This window comes from Protopterus annectens, chromosome 1.part0 (genome assembly GCF_019279795.1).
Source record: "Protopterus annectens isolate FY-2018-M chromosome 1.part0, PAN1.0, whole genome shotgun sequence".
Lineage (NCBI taxonomy): Eukaryota > Metazoa > Chordata > Ceratodontiformes > Protopteridae > Protopterus > Protopterus annectens.
The window spans coordinates 1,528,919,254-1,528,936,644 of record NC_056725.1 but is presented as its reverse complement, the minus strand read 5'-3'; the positions used below and the strand labels follow the sequence as shown (position 1 = coordinate 1,528,936,644).

The 17,391-nt window shown below is 39.1% G+C and overlaps 1 protein-coding gene across 1 annotated transcript in view; it reads right to left on the bottom strand.

The window, feature by feature from the left end:
* The window catches only part of LOC122798772 (solute carrier family 22 member 2-like), a 667,833-nt gene that overhangs the window by 136,501 nt on the left and 513,941 nt on the right, over positions 1–17,391 (bottom strand). The window contains exon 11 of the mRNA XM_044067886.1: positions 8,099–8,198. Within this exon, the coding sequence (XP_043923821.1) occupies positions 8,099–8,198 (100 nt within the window). The remainder of the gene's footprint in view (positions 1–8,098; positions 8,199–17,391) is intronic.

The following is a 17,391-nucleotide window of genomic DNA, read 5'->3' as shown; positions in this document are numbered from 1 at the left end:
TCCCTATCAGAAGCCTGAAACACTATAAGCCTGAAAATCAAAATCCTGAAACCAAAAGCCTGAAAATTCAAAATCCCGAAAACCCAAAATCCTGAAACTCAAAATCCTGAAAACACAAATAATGCTAATATGTCACTATAAAGACACTAATATCTACCAACTGACCCTGACCCTAACCCTAACCCTAAGGTCCGTCACTATCACACACTCACCTGACCCGCCTAACCCTAACTCACTTAAACCCCTAACCCCAATATTTGTCACTATTGCATACATGCCTAACCTGCGCCCTAACCCTAACTCACTTAAACCGCCCCAAACCCTAACATAAAACCAACCGCACACTTACCTGAACCCAATGCATGACCTAACACCACAGGGCTAACAATAGCAAAGCCACAATGACGTCAGTATGTCCATTTTGTGTTTTCAGGATTTTGAGTTTCAGGATTTTGGGTTTTCGGGATTTTGAATTTTCAGGCTTTTGGTTTCAGGATTTTGATTTTCAGGCTTATAGTGTTTCAGGCTTCTGATAGGGAACCGTCTACATAGCTGTATATATGTACAGACATATTCACATAGCATGTCTTTGGGCAATAGAGGCAACAGACTTGGGCTCAAGTTAGCTAAGTGTAGGAACATGTCCAGTGTGATTGTCAGTACCTACAAGATGACTCCAGGCCATAGCAACCTGTACTCCAGTCTGGGATTTTTGTGTGCTGCATGGCCATTGGCTGGTGCACCTGTTACCACAGTACTGATGTTCCCTGATATTGTATGAGGCATTCCCTAGCTGTTTGCTGACGTTAATATGTGAGTCAAACTTCAGAGCTGTATATAGCTACACAGACATTCCAGACTTTTGTCTCATATTTTTTGGCCCGTTTCACATAACATTGTAATTTTCTGGAAAATTAGTGGCAAATCAGTGAAGATTGAAGTAAATAAATAATGACAGACATTTGAGTTTCAGACTCCATGCACATCGGGAGAGTCATGCTAATGAAGGACATATTCTATCGACATTCTATGTTTGTAGGAGCAAATATTTAAAACCTGTCACAATTTGTGGGCCTTGGTCTCACTTTTATTCACTTTATTTGGTCAGATTTCCTGCTCTAAGAGGTTGAGAGGTATGATGTGACTGCGGTACATGGTGAACCACCACACATAGGGTGATAGTCTGCATACTTCTCCCTGTACATGTTTTTGCAGAATGTCCAGCATTTCGCCCCATATATCTGCTGTGTTCCTCATACATTTGTGGTTTCCAGGTGCTATACTGTAAACAGTGGTCATTGACTTGTTGTAGCTACTGACACATTTAAGTGATGGCCTTTACATCTTGCAGCTAATCTGACCTGCTGCAGTCAGCTGTTTTACTAGTCACCTACTAGGTTAGTCAAAGCATGTATAATGTCTGTCTGTAGGTATGGCCCTTTCTGCCCCCATTTACTCTGACTTTGTCCAGTTTTCTTTCAGTAACAGATTGAGGGATTATGACAGTCTGTAGGACTTCCACAATATGAGTACCTCACATGCAAAAGATATTGGATGCTGCCATGTTCAAACCATCAGCAGCATCATGCATGCTACTGTCCCTGGCCCAGTGAGCCAAACCAGCCACCAGAAATAGAGGTTTCCTTCCTCACACTATCAACAAGATAGAGGAATTGTCTGGTCTGCTGATATATCATTGTAAACATACTGTTACAGCAGTTGTATGGGAACACTGATGTGCTTGGGGTGGGGGACAGCCAGCCTATGCTCTGCTGGCATAGACAGTTGTGTGACTGCCCTGAAACCCCACTGTTTGGCATCTCCCTGTAATACTGCATGAAGTTTCCAACCATGGGCCAAGTGGCTATTATGGGGCACATACTAGTGAACAGAGTACCTGTTGTTCCAAGTGGCTGTTAGATCTGTACAAGTAGCCCAGTAGCCCACTATAGATCTCTGCAAGTAGCCCAGTAGCACATAATATATAGTCCACTATATGCCCTTGCTTACGTGTGGCAGGTCCATACATATGATACCATATCGTAGTATCCCTTACAAGTGGTGTACAGGTGAGGGTCTTACCTTGTGAATGCAGCAGTTGACAGACCTGTAGTTTGGGGCTGACTATCTGATGCATATAGTCCACAGCCAATACATGGTGAGGTACAGGTTGTGTAGGCTGACTGACATCATTTTTGCTAATATGCATGTGAGTCAGAGTAAGGTGTAAATCCCTAGGGCCCTAGGTTGTCACTACATTGCTATGCATTGTCTCTTGGCCAAGGCCAGGGCATATTGGGCAAGCCTACATCTGCCTACAAGGACAGCCTCAGGGTGTGGTTGTGGTGACCTAGGCTCTGGTGGGAGGCTGTATATCCCTTCCCTTTGCTGATCCTTTTGCAACTGTTTCCACAGGATCATATTGTATAGCATGGCACATACTGTGAACATCTGTGCACATGTGGCTGGAGAGAACTGCAAGGCTCCACCAGATATATCGAGGCATCGAAACCGTGACTTCAACAGCCAAAACGCATGCTCTATGATGTTCGTGGTTTGAACGTGTGCCTCATTATGGCATTCTTTGGTGGGTGGGTGTGCATTTCTGATGGGTGCCATCATCCACAGTTCCAGTGCATAGCCAGCATCCCCAAGTAAATAGCTGTGTGGGATGTCCCTCCTAGCAAACATCTGGTACAGCTGAGATGTGTGCTAGATATGGGAGTCATGATAACTCACCAGGCTGCCAGCACACATATTCATGATAATGCCCTGAGCATTGCACATGACCTGGCAGTTGATGGAGTTGTACCCCTTGTGAATGACATAGATTCTACCCTCTTCATTGGGTGGTGCTTTGATGTGTACATGAGTGCAAGCTATGGCACCCAGTACCTCATGGTAGTGCGCTACATGGTAGAAGAGCTACTGCCAGCCCTCTCCTCAGGGGTGTGGGTAAAATAAATGTGCTCACTGGCATATGGTAGCATGGCATCCAGGAAATGATGGAGTACCCTGGAAGCATATGCCTGTGAGACCCCCATCCTTGTCCCCAGTTGGTCTTTGAAAAGTACCTGTAGCTAGTATTCTAAGGGATACACATGCCTATGATTCTACTGGGATGGGTTCCCCTCTGTTGGCTCTGGGTCTGAGGTGAGAGCAGCAGAGCTCAGTGAGTTGTTGTAGTGCATCCCTGTCTACCCTACAGCACTCTACAATCTCTAGCTCATGTAGCTCCTGGAAGGTTACCCTGGGCCTGAAAACTCTTCCCTTCTCAGTCTAGGCCTATGGTCATCAGCAGCTGCATTAACCGCAGCATCTAGCACATACAGATGTAGCAGACATACAGCAGCCCCTAGCATTCTCTAAGTTAAAATTCCTAAGTCTGTACTCCAATGGTGCAGAGTATGGGGGGAAACAGATTGTAGGGTGTATGCATACTTTATACCGCTGCTGTAGGTGTAGCCTGTGTGATTGGCTAGCTATGATGCATTCCACCTGCCAAGTACATCATTAAGGGATTTAATGGCCCTAGTTTAAGTGAAACAGGGCTTGTGATTAATTAATACATCATTGGCTTTCTTAGCCAATTTTTTTTGACCACCTTCCTTGCTGAGCACTGTGGCATGCAGCTCAAACCAGCACCGCTCAGATAAGCAAGGCTTAGCAGTGAGCAGACATGCCCCCATGGAAGGTCATGGTCAGCATGGCTGCACGCCATGCAAACACGTTCAACCCCACTGAAACACATGCCCCTAAGGTAAGCAAAGCTTAGCAGTCACCGGACACATCTCCCTGCTGAGCAGAGTGGCACACCACACAAACAGGTACCGCTGAGCTCCAATAAGCTTAAAAGTTTGCAGACACACCCCCTTTTTGATGTCAGCTACATCTTCTGTGGACACCAACACAGTTCTGTCCCAACAAGGAAGGGATCTGCAAACACAGATATCCATTTGTGCTATTCAGTAACCCCAGCTCATCTGCATACAGATCCGTGCACAGTACCTGGAAACTACACGGTTTCAGGCCCTGCCTCATTAGTAATCACAGCAGTCCTACATTGTACATATTTCACAAAGTCCTATAATGCATTACTGTTACATACTCACAAATTCAGTTTTTTACAATATTTTTATATATTTTTTTCCATAATGGCATGTTTGTGCACTGCAGCACGCCACACAAACATATCCAGGGTATTAAAAAATAAATACATTTTACATTATTTTCCATACAGTTGGGACACACAGTGGTACCTTTTGCACATATCTGTGTCCACCATACTATTTCTACCACTGTAACTACACTTTTACAACCCAGGGTGTCATTTTTACATCATGTATATGGAATTTTTCCCATGTACATTACGGATACCAACACGGGATTTGCACGACTGCCTATCTGTTTCCTGGATTACTCTACCTGTCTCATTTGCATGCATTTCACCTGCTTATGAGGTGATTTGCATGCCACAGACACTTCCATGTCTTCAAACTCACGCAGTCCCCTCATCTCCATTTACTGGAGAGCAGATATGTTTATTTCCATGTAAGCACCATTCCACAATGCCTACATGGCAAGTACGTCTGTGTAGGTTTTATTAAAGACACCCCCCCATATCTATATACAAACAAAAGTGAATATATTTGCACTGTCACACAATTTGATATACTGTAATTATTTGCTTCTTAATTAGTTGTACTGCAGTCAGAAAGCTTTTAGAAGCAAATCATTTGGTTGTGTAGGCCACAAACTATTTATTAATATGATAATTGTGTAATATAGTCATTTCTTCCAAAATAAGTACAAGATGGCCGAACTCAGTAAGTCACCACACGCTTGTCAGACAAGACGTGGGGTGGGGTTTAAGGTAGCAAGTAAATGACCATCACAGAGGATACCGAAAACTGCATTGTTTGATGAATTATGTATACATTTCTACTTAAACCCCTCATATGGTATTTACTAAGCAGGAAATTCTGAAAGTACACATTACTATGAAATACGTCTAGTATAGCCATCCATAACAGTAAATATGTTTTGTTTAATACTTCCTGAACTGGAAGGATGTTATAACTTCCTTTCAATTGATACATTTTTATGTGTATGTAGAGCTTGTGCACAGCTTGTCTGTTTGAGTGAAAGGTAAAAGTCTGCTGCTTAGAACAAATTCACATGATATTAGTTAAAACTGCATCTAAAGTACATAAGACACAGAGGAAAGAAGAAACCACAAAGAAATTGTATAACAGGTTGTAAAAAGTACCCATCTCACAAATGGACAAGCTGTACACAGACATAAAACTGTAAGAACTGAAAGGAAGTCATATGGTCCCTCTAGTTTGGTTAGCATTGAAGACAAAATACTGATTAGCACAGATAAAGTACAATGAATGTATGAAATACTGTGCTTGTTGTTTTCCTGCTTAGTAAATGAAAGTATATAGCAAAACTCAAATATAAATGTTTACAAAAGGAAGCACACATAATAAGCAAGTACAAGAATAACGTTGGTGCCTTGCTGAACAGTAAATATAATCATATCAGAAATACAGAAAAAAACCCACAAATGAGATAGTTATACAACCACCATCTATGTGTTCTCTACTTCACACAGAAGAGGTGATTTCCTATAATACAGCCCAGGAGAACAGGTGGCTAAAGATAATTATTGAAGGTCCTCAAAAAAAAAAAAAATATATATATATATATATATATATATATATATATATGTATTAAAATGTCAAAAAAGAAATTTTAAGTAATAAATCAATTGTTTTCTGTTCATTTATTTTGTAACTATAAATTCTGAAGTAATTCATACACAGAGACAGCAGAAGTAAAGTGCATTCAATACACTATTATAGTACAACCCATATCAGTAAGAAATTTCAGATGCATTACTATTTCTTATGTTACACCAGCATATGTCATTAATTTACCTATACTGCAACTATAACAATCATTGATAGCAATATACTTACTGTTTCCATGTTTATAGAACCATATCCCAATGTTCTTTTATTTGAATAAAGTTTTAATAAAAATAAAACATAACTGTTAAAAAGATTGCACTTGTGTATTAGATTATGAGTGAGTTTATTATCCCCATTGTTTGATTGTCTTTCTATCCTCCCACTCTCTCTGTTATATTTTAATTATGTATTCCTTTGTCCTTCTTTATTTTCTTTCTCCTTCATTTCTGTTCATTTTTCCACAGGTCCAAAATCCTTATGAGAAGCCCAAACACATTCTTCCCAGGTCAAGGAGCATATCTGTTCTGCCCATCCAGCTAATCCTTACAGAGTCAGAGTTGAGGTACAGATCCTGTAGACACCCTGGCATGTAGCATACTGGCAAGCCTCACTGACTGTGGGCTTCAGGACTTGGTTGAGGATTTGGTGAAGTGGGTAGTGCAAAGATGCAAAGACACCTTCAGCCAGTCCAGGATGATGCTTTTCAGCAGGTTGAAGACTGACTGCCTCAGTTGGTGCCAACCACTACACAACCACCATAGGCCCCTCTCCCCTCAACATTGAGGTTGTCCACTGTAACACTATCAGGCAGTAGAAATGTCTGAGGTCCTGTGAATGATGGTTCTTCCTGAACTCAGCTCCTCTTCACCCCTGTCCTTCTACTATACCCTATAACATACTTCCTACTCAAATTGCCCTATTACATAAAAAAATGAAGAACATGGAGGTATATCCCCTGCCATAGCTCTAAACTGCCCAGATTTTTGCAGAATTTCCAGACTGTTTTCCTCATGTTTGTTGTCTGTTCTTTATCTTTATACAATTTGTGGCTTTCTGGCAAATCACTGAGGATTGAAGTTACTAAATAATGACAAACATTGAGCTTCAAACTTTGTAACCTTCATAAAAATGCATGCCAACACAAATCCTGTTTTTCTTGCTATGTTCTAAGCTTATAAGAGCAATATTTAAAATCTGTCCCTATTTCTGGACATTTGTCCCACATCATTTTAGGCTTTGTCCAGATTTCTTGAGCTAAGAAGTTGAGAGGAATGTCCCCTGTCAAAAACATAGTACCTATCCCCTCCCACCTCTACCAGCACAACCCTTTTGATGTCTTCCTTTGGTGTTCCCCTCTTTCTTATGTTTCCCCTTTTGCAATCTTTCCTATTTTCCCCTTTCCACTCTTTAAAGAAACCAACAGGGTGTCCACATAAGGATATCCCTATATAAAATGTATCAACTCCCTTTATATTTTTTAAAAGTTAATAATAAAAGCTACATTGCAAGGCCGCTTTCCTTAAATACTTCTAGCATGCTTTCACATAGACACATTTATACACAATATTCACAAATGTGCAAAATATACAAGTTTAAGTACTTTGGACATGCTTAATGATTAACTTTGGCTACTTTATGCTTTTGCTGCACAGTGGGCATTTAAAAAACCACCTTTTACATTTACTTAGTCAATGCAAATAACTTGTGATTATGGAACTAACATTAGGCATAGCTATGTCTTTCACAGTTAATCGCCAAACAAGTGTGAACCTTAGTACTATGAACTCCACCCTTAAATACAACTGACAAATCTTTTGTTTCACAAGGGGTTCATGTTGCCATTATAAAAGACTGCTTTTATTAATAGTAACCTTATGAAAATCAGTGAATACAAACCTTAACATATACATTGTTTCCATGTTATACAATTTCAACACAGTGTGTGCAATGTAACACACTAAGCCAAATATTGTGTTTCTTTTCAGCAATACTATTTAATTCCTTCAAGTTCATCTGAGACACTGCTAATACTAATAGTAGCAGTGATCATAATAATAATAATAATAATAATAATAATAATAATAATAACAATAACAATAACAATAATAATAATAGTAATAATAATAATAATAATAATAATGATGATGATGATCACATTTTTCAGATTTAATACTTCATAGTGGCATTATGTGCTTATCTTGACTTGCCAACATTTTCTGTTTTCTTTGAAATGTTGCAATACTTTCATTCTAGCCACATCTGAAGACTGGTGTTAAAAAGACATAAGCAATTATAATTGTAGCAAAATAACTTTTGTCTCTGTTATTTATTTTTAGTACCTGTGCATTTGTTCTACTTCTTCAATTGTCTCTGGCAAAACCATGCTCTTCGTTTCAGGTAAAAACAAGACTGATCCTCCTGCAATGAGGCCAATTATCCCTTCAGGGAAGTGAAAAATAAATAATTAAAATCTTTGTAAGTTATTAAAGGTAAAATTCATAAAGTGACATATTCTGTATCACACATATACATGTTTTAATTCAGACATCAAGAAAAATAAATGAGATCTGCTAGAAGCTAACAGCAATGAACCTGTTTTTTAAACTGCTAAAGCTTTTGCTGGACATCAATTGTGCAGGTAAATTGTATTTAACACAGGAAAAATTAAAAATTTCTAGCAACACTTTTGAAACATACCAATGCCTTGGACTTAAGTGGAAATCTTCACTTACAACCACAATAACAATCTAATCCTTTAAAAATACAATGGTTAAGAATCAAAGTGCTCTTAATATTTACTTCTACTAATGGTGGATACTTTATCAAGTCGCTTGCATACTAAGCATTACCAAAATATTGAGCTAAATCTGATATGCTGTAGCTCACATTTGCATAGTACCGGTTAACAAAATGTGAGGCATTGTGATTAGTAATATACAACGAGTCAAAACTAAATCATATTTTGTACATGAATATCATTGTAAAATAATAATATGGTTCTATCCAATGTGTGGTGAAAAAAGCTTTACTAAAAAAAACTGCCTAATTTTTCAAGTTTCTCAAATTCAAGCTCACAATCACATAAAAAAATGTACACACACTGATGCAGCTATGTTAATTTATATTTCGATTTATAACTAAAAATGTAAAGATAAGCAAGAAGGATATTTTCATGACTACTCTCAGATATTTCAAAAAGTCCTCAACTTCTTCTTTCGGCTTTTCTCAGTTAGGGGTCGCCACAGCGGGACAATGGCCCACAGAATGACGGACAGTGGAGTTTTGCAGTGTCGAATTGCCAGCCCGGCGCCCAACCTTCCACAGAAGGCACACACATGCATACATTCACACCTACGGCCAATTTAGAGTGTCCAATCCACCGACAGCATGTCTTTGGGATGTGGGAGGAAACTGGAGCACCTGGAGGAAAGCCACGTGACCACAGGTAGGACATGCAGACTCCGCACAGAAGGCACCCCAGCCAAGAATCGACAATTTCCTTAAATTTTGGAATGGACAGCTCTCTAGAAGTTAGATGAGAGTTTGTTTGGTTCTTTTGTACATAAAAAAGTGGGAATAAAAGAGACCCAGGAAACGAGGGGCTAGTCATAGGCTTAGAAACTGAGATAGTTAAAGCAGGTAAGTATCTAATCTATGCAGAATAGTTTTGCTCGTCCAGGGTAGGTAAAGCTAACAATAGATAAGCAGGTAAAATACATTTCATCTTGTAGGGCCTTTAAGTGTATCTCGGCAGTATTCTTTCTTCACTATGCAAGGAACCTGGAGGTGAGTCATACTGATTAATAACACATCAAGAAGACTCTATCTCACTTACATAAGGACTGCATCATGAGCTACAGCAATTCATATGGAAGCAGCTTTGCTGCAGGAGTACAATACTGGGGTGTACTTGCACATGTGATCACCAGCAGTGAAAGACCTATCTTCCTTATCCATATGTGCTATGACATAGTGACCTCTGTGGGGTATGTAAAGCCATTATGGGAGGAGCTTCATCACTGATATCTTCAATAGAGGAAGTTACACCCTCTTCTTTTTAAAGCAGAGTAAAAGAAGCAGAAGGAAAGGCAGAGTGAGAGACAGAACAGTGAGAAGGAGAGTGGCAGATGCTTGACTGAAGAAAGAAGTAGACTGGAGACCTGCAAAAGAGGCAACCCTGAGAGACTCATCCAAAAAATGCCTAATGCAGTAGAGCAGTGCCATGCCAGAAGTTTGTTGAACCTCTGCAACCACTAAGAAAGAGAGAGAGAGACAGTAATGTTTCCCGACAAGGTACAAGGGAGTTGTGTGGAAAGTTGAAAATACACCTTTATATGTGAAATACAGGACAGCAGTTTAGACTTGTTTAAAATGGACACTGTAAGTAGCATTTCCTTTAGATTTCCAAATTACAAGTGCCATGGGATATTTTCTACCCACCTGAGATTCTACCAGCTCATTTTGCTGGGGTCTCCTTTAATGTCTCAGGTGAGGCCCCCCCCCCCAAGTTCTACAAAGTATTAAAACATGTTTCAAACACGTAATATAGGGCTAGAGCTCCCAGACTTCTGATCACCCCAAAGTCAAAAATAATTTCCTGCTGAGGCATTGCCACTGCAAAGCTGACAGTTCATTTATTTGTTTTTGTTTGCCATTATGATGTGCATAAAGTTTAAAAAAAAAAATATATATATATATATATATATATATATATATATATATATATATATATATATATATATATATATATATATATATATATATATATATATATATATATGTATCTATCTATCTATATATATATATATATATATATATATATATATATATATATATATATGTATCTATGTATATATATATATATATATATATATATATATATATATATATATATATATATATATGGATCTAGGATGTTTGCTCAACTGAGCAAACGGCCGAAATCCAAATGGCCAAGCATACTTACGTGAAAGTGCTATTCACCGAAGCAGCACTTTCACATAAGTATGACTGTTGCCGAAGCTGTACTACGGTGTGGGTAAGTGAAATTTCACTTTTCTCCTCTGTAGTGCAGTCTCTGAGGGAGTATATTAAAGTACAGGGGTGGGGGGCACAGGGGGGGACGAAGCCCCCCAGTTAAAATGTAAATGAAATGTTTTTTTTTTTCACACGCTTTAATGAAACAGCTTTTTCGATAAAGGCACTTTCGTTAAAGTGTGTTATGGTTTTATGGATTCAGACGTTTGCTTAGTCAAGCAAACATCCCAGATCCGTATATATATATATATATATATATATATATATATATATATATATATATATACATACATGAACTCCAAGAAGAGCTAAACCCAAACATAAAACTACTGTTCAATCTCAGCCTTACTACAGGATATGTACCCAAAGAGTGGTGTACAGCAACAGTGGTCCCTCTCCACAAAGGTGGTGCCACAACGGATCCTGGAAACTATCGCCCCATAAGCCTGACTAGCTTGGTCTGCAAAGCTATGGAAAGGATCTTCATGGACCTCATAAATAAAGATATTGGGGACCTACAGACACTGGATCCTACCCAGTTCGGCTTTGTTAAGGGCAGATCCTGCCTCTTAAACCTGGTCGATTTCTTTGAAACAGTCACCAAGGCCATTGATGAGGGGAAGGTGGTCCACACAGCCTACCTGGACCTTGCAAAAGCCTTTGATACAATACCCCACTCAGGCATTATAGATAAGCTCACCAGCTTAAATATAAACCCCTATGTCACTAGATGGGTTGCAAACTGGCTCAAGGACAGAACCCACATATTTAGAATTGCTGGAGCCATGTCAGACTCCAAACCAGTTACAAATGGCATCCCACAAAGCTCGGTCCTGGGACCTCTCTTGTTCGGTATATATTTCTCGGAGGTACAGGCCAACACGGAAGGACTGTGGCTGACCAAGTTCACAGATGACTGCAAACTGGGCGCCATAATCGACTCTCCAACCGACACAAGCATCCTCCAAAAGGGCCTCATAGAAGCAGACAACTGGAGCTGGAGCCATGGCCTCAAGCTAAACGCCAAAAAGTGTATAGTCATCCCCTTTGGCAAAAACAAAGTGCCCACAAATTACCACATAGATGGTAATCCATAAAGTACAGAAGACGTAATTAGGGACCTGGGGACCCAAGCTGATAGCAATCTCTCATTTGACAACCATGTGGCCAAAGTGGTTAGAAAAACTTTTTATATAGCCCACCTAATCATGAAGGGATTCACATCTAGATCAGGGGAGGTCATCGTGCCTCTTTACTCATCCCTCATCAGGCCTATAATTGAGTACAAAGCCCCTTTTGGGATGTACCTTACCAGACACCTGCAGCAACTGAAAAGACCCCAAAATTATCTCACCAAGAGGATCAAAGGGCTCAAACAGATGCCATATGCTGCCCGGTTAAAGAAACTCCAGCTCTACTCAGTGGCATACCGCCTGCTCAGAGGCGATCTGTGTCTGACGTATAAAGTCATGTCCAACCCAGAATTAATGGACATGCTGCACCTCAGAAAATCCAAATCCCATCGAGCTATGCGCTCGAGAGACTTGAACCTCAGCACTGAAATAAATAGGACATGCTGGAGAGACAGATTCATAACCCAGAGGCTCCCTTCACTCTGGAATAAAATCCCAGTCCAGGTTAGGCAGAGTCCCTCATTGACTCTCTTCAAGAGGAATCTTGATGAGTGGATGGAAGATTGTAGGTTTACCCCGGGTATCACTTCTGTGTCACTGTTAGACAGAGGCACAGTATACTAACCTCAAAAAAGGGCCTAGCAAAATTAATTTAAAATGGGTGGCGAAAGCCAAACACCCTCTGGCTAGGCTTATAAATGCCCTAGGGCAGATAGCGTAGTATGAACCTATGAACCTATATAGTAGCTGGCTTTGAGTGTTGGGGGTACATTTAGTATTTTCTCAGCAGTAACTTAAAGTTCTCTGGAAGCAGTTACATGTTTCTGCAGTTTCTTTATTTTATTTTATTTATTTATTTTTTGCTTGAATTAATTACCTTTTAGGTAGGATACTTTAAGTGATTATGGCAGCTCCACTTTTATTTCTTATTTTTAAAGCAGATTTTGTTATTTTTACTTCTGTTGCTCACCACCTTTATAAGTTACCACTCCCGTTTCTCAGTTTTAATGACACAGCAGAAGGGTTGCTGTGTATTGTCACACTGTAAGCAAGACAACCAAAGGGGATGTAACAGATATCAAGTTCATTTTAAAGAAGACTTTAGAGCATTGCAAGTCACGGTTGTTAACAACTCAATTTTTCTCCCTCGTAGCCAGAGTGTGTTTGGCTTTCGCCACCCATTTTAAATTAATTTTGCTAGGCCCTTTCTCTGTGGTGCTCCACTCCTTTGTAACCTACAGTCATCTCTAAAAAAACAACTTTCCTCTTGCTACAACAAAATAGCCAAATTCGCCACCAGCCAGAGGTCCTACACCCACCACTGTTCCTCACTCCAAAAACTAAAATGGCTAGAACTACCCAATCAAGTAACCTATACCCAACTAAGTCTTGCACATAAGCTCATTTTCAACCCCTCCCTCTGTCCCTTCCTTTCTACTGCCTTTAAAATGCACCTCCCCAATAGAGTACTAAGAACCAACAATCAAAATCTACTAAAAGTTCAGAAACCAACTCACCCCCCAGGTAAAAATCTTCTATCCTATGGCCTAGCTCACCTCTGGAACTCTCTACCACCAATCATTCGCACAACCTGTAATCATTTCATCTTCAAAAAATCTCTTCATTCACATCTACTATCCCAGTGGGAATGCTCTTGTTCCCACCCCTCATAATCAAACACTAACAAAGTCCATCTTCCTCCTCACCAGCAACGTTCCTATTATTCTCCTCTAACTCATTCATTATTACTATTATCCTTATGGAATTTCCAAAATTGCACTAGCCTGCACCTCTTCATGGGTATGCTTCCATATATACATGACTTCTCAATATCTACTTTGCAATATTATTCATGTGTCTGTATCATCTGTAGTTTCATCACAAGTCTGTACTACTCCTAATTGTTTTGAAGTACAATTTGAAATTGTAAAAGTGATTCTCAACTCTTTGTATTTGTAAGTTTCATCACTAGTCTGTATTACTCCTAATGATACATGTACTATTCGAAATTGTTAAAGTGAAACTTAATTTTTGTATAACTATCATTAATAAGCTATGTAACCTAGATTGCTTTGGAGCTTTTCTCCCCAGGACTCCATTGAAAACGGGTTCATTTTGGCCCAATGGACTATCCTGGTAAACCAACTGCAGATAAAATAAAAAAAATAATTAAAAATTTTGGTCTAATATGTTTCCTAAACTCACATGCTGTAAAATTTAAAGGTGATAGTAGAATGCCAAATAGTGGAAACAAAAATGGCACATTCATTTTACATGCACAAAGTGAGAAAAATGTGCTAGATTTGTTTCATATAAAACCCTAACGTACAATGGCATGATATAATGCCATGCTGTAAATATAATTAGGTACATTACAGCAACCTCCCACTGTGAGACAGAGTGAAAATAACAAAAATAAAGGAGACTTTTATAAATCCGGTTTGCTTTCAGAAAGTGAATGGAAATTGCAAAAGCAACAAGTGTCAGGATAAGTAATGAAGTATACATGCAAATGATTGTTTGGTAATGCCTGCCACTGCCTTTTGTGGCCTCATTAATGTACTGTGAAAGTGAAATGGAACTTACCTTATTTTTAAGTGGCGAGCAGGTGAGAAAATGACAGGTTTTTCTTACCTGAAATTTATATCAGTACACATATGTTGTGGCAGGATTAGTTGTATTTTTCTATTATTAGGCATTTTTGACTAATGCATCCCTTTAAATCAATAAGATGGCAATTACATTTCTTAAAAGCCTGTTTTAAAATGAAAACGATTATAGTGCCCATGTTCATGAAAAAATGAATATTTGAGAAAGTGGACTGACTGACCCCATAAAACATTAATTACAAGGGCAAATGGATTACTAAACAAGTCTGGATCTGACTTTTACAGTTTAGTATTCTAGGAACAAAAACCAGTGAGTGTGAACTGCCTTGAACTAGTTCATTTTATTACAGTTCCCTTAAGTATGTCAGTTAAAGAGTAATAAAAAATAGTGTGTGTGTGTTGCAAAATGTGTATAATGGTTAGAGCTCATGTCAGACGCCTGTACTGAGTTTTCCACAGTCAAACAGTACACCAATATGATAACACTGTAGCAGATATTAAGATTACCTTTCTCCAACACATATCTTCTGTTCTGAGAAAGGAGTAGTATATAGATCTGTGCAAAAGAATCTGAGCCAGAACTGAGTCATTATAGTTCCTGCTCTGATGGCATAGAGGGATAAAGCTCTGATGATTGTCCCACTGATAATCTCCGGTAGAGGCTTGGAATATCACATGTAGGAGGTGTGGCCTAACAGGGGAATAGAGTGGGTGTATGACTGAACTGCTGTGGAGGTTGGGCAAAAAGGTGCATGCTCCCATTTCACTCCCGCCACTCAGCATACCACAAGACTGCACAGAATGGGAGACAGTATAAGTGTAGGAAAAAATAGAAATAAACTTGGCTTTATTTAGGGTAGCACCAAAACTTCCCCTGCCCCACCACCAAGACACCTTTAAGATCCTTGCTGATTCCAGCTAAGGTCAGGCATTGGACCAGTGGATAGAGAGTGGTGGTAGACCCAGTGATGGACAAGGCAGCATTGGAACAGCCATGAATAAAGGAATGAAGGAAGGGAGAAAAAAAGAGCAACAAAAAAAGCTGAGATAGCAAGAATGAGATTTAATGGAGTTCTCTGAGAGATGATCCAAAATTCACATATTCACTTAATGCTACTAAATATTATGCAATAGTTTTGCAAATGCAACTCTGAACATAAAACAGAAGGCCCATGGAATATATGCAAATGACTCCTTAAAAGTAAAACATCATGGGGATTCTGAAGCCACATGTCCTTAAGGAGTCTTTTGCATATATCCTATGGGCATCCATTACAGGAGGCTTAAGGTATTACACAGTAAAATCTCTAGCTTTGTTGGATCTTTCTTGTTATTTTTTATAACTGGCTTGTCTTTGTGACCTTTTGCCCTCTAATCTGAATACCAAAAAGGAAAAGACATCTGGAACGTCTTTGCTTGCACAGTGTAAGGGTACACTGCTGCTCACTGAATGTGCTTGAATTAGCAGGACGTGCCCCTAATCATAATAGGTAAGTGCATCTCTCACATACTGAGGTAGAAACACCTATGACTATTAGAGTACTGATAGGGTTAAACTACAACACTGTATTAGAGGACTGTGATAAAATGAAGTGGAACATTTAAGGAAAGGATGGGGTTAATAATGAGTATTATACCATGACCCCCCCAAAACGTGCATGCTGATTGGCCAGCGTGCCCGTTGTAAATCGAGTTATACTAATGGAAAAAGGTCCGGTCGCCCGGACTTTTTTCCATTTGTATAACTCGTTTTAAAACATGTTCGCTATGTTAAATGGGTTTAACATGGCGAGACAGTTTAAAATAAGCAACGGAGATCTCTGTTGCTTATTTTAAAGCTGTCGCTATGTTAAACCCATTTAACATAGCAAGACAGTGTTTTAAAAGCAACGGAGAAAGCAAGATCTCCGTTGCTTTTTTTTAGTGTTTCGCTATGTTAAATGAGTTTAACATAGCGAGACAGTTTTAAAATAAGCAACGGAGATGTCCGTTGCTTATTTTAAACTGTCTCGCTATGTTAAACTCATTTAACATAGCGAACTAAAAAGCAACAGAGATCTTGCTTTCTCCGTGCTTTTGCACACTCTGATGTATTGCAGGCGCAAGAGTACATCAGAACTGCCGGATGCCAGACATCTGCAGAAGGGCAGTAAACAGGCATTATACTATGCCATTATTTAAGAAAAGTAATAGTTTCTTTTCTTAAATAATGTCATATAATAGCAATAACACGCCTGGGTGTGGGTAATGCTAAATTTACCCACGGTTGGCTTTGTTTGGTCCCTCGGGCTTCGCCCTCGGGACCAAACCACGCCAATCGTGGTTAAATTTAGCATTACCCACACCCAGGCGTGGGTTATTGCTATATTGCATTACATGGTTGGTATTATGAAAACTTATAATAAGACAAAATTAGAATAAAAATATAGCCAACAGCTAAAGGCAGCTCAGTACAAATAAAGTAAATGTTCAGCAAAAATCAAACTGTCACCAAGACTGATAAAAACAGATGAGACTTTATTACAAAGGATAAGCACTTTCACTCCTAGTGCTTCATCCGATTCATAAAAACCTCACGTGAACACATCACCTCATATAATATAAAGGCCATTAATTAACCAATGAACTATGAGCAGCAGTTATTGATGTATATTTCACTTTTTATACCTTTAAAACCTGCATTAAAAAGGTGAAGTATACATCAGTAATTGCTGCTCATAGTTCATAGTTCATGGATTAAAGTCTCATCTGTTTTTATCAGTCTTGGTGGCAGTTCGGTTTTTGCTGAACAATAAGACAAAATTGGGTGATGAGGGAATAGTTAAGAAAAGCCAGGAGAGAAGCAACTGTACT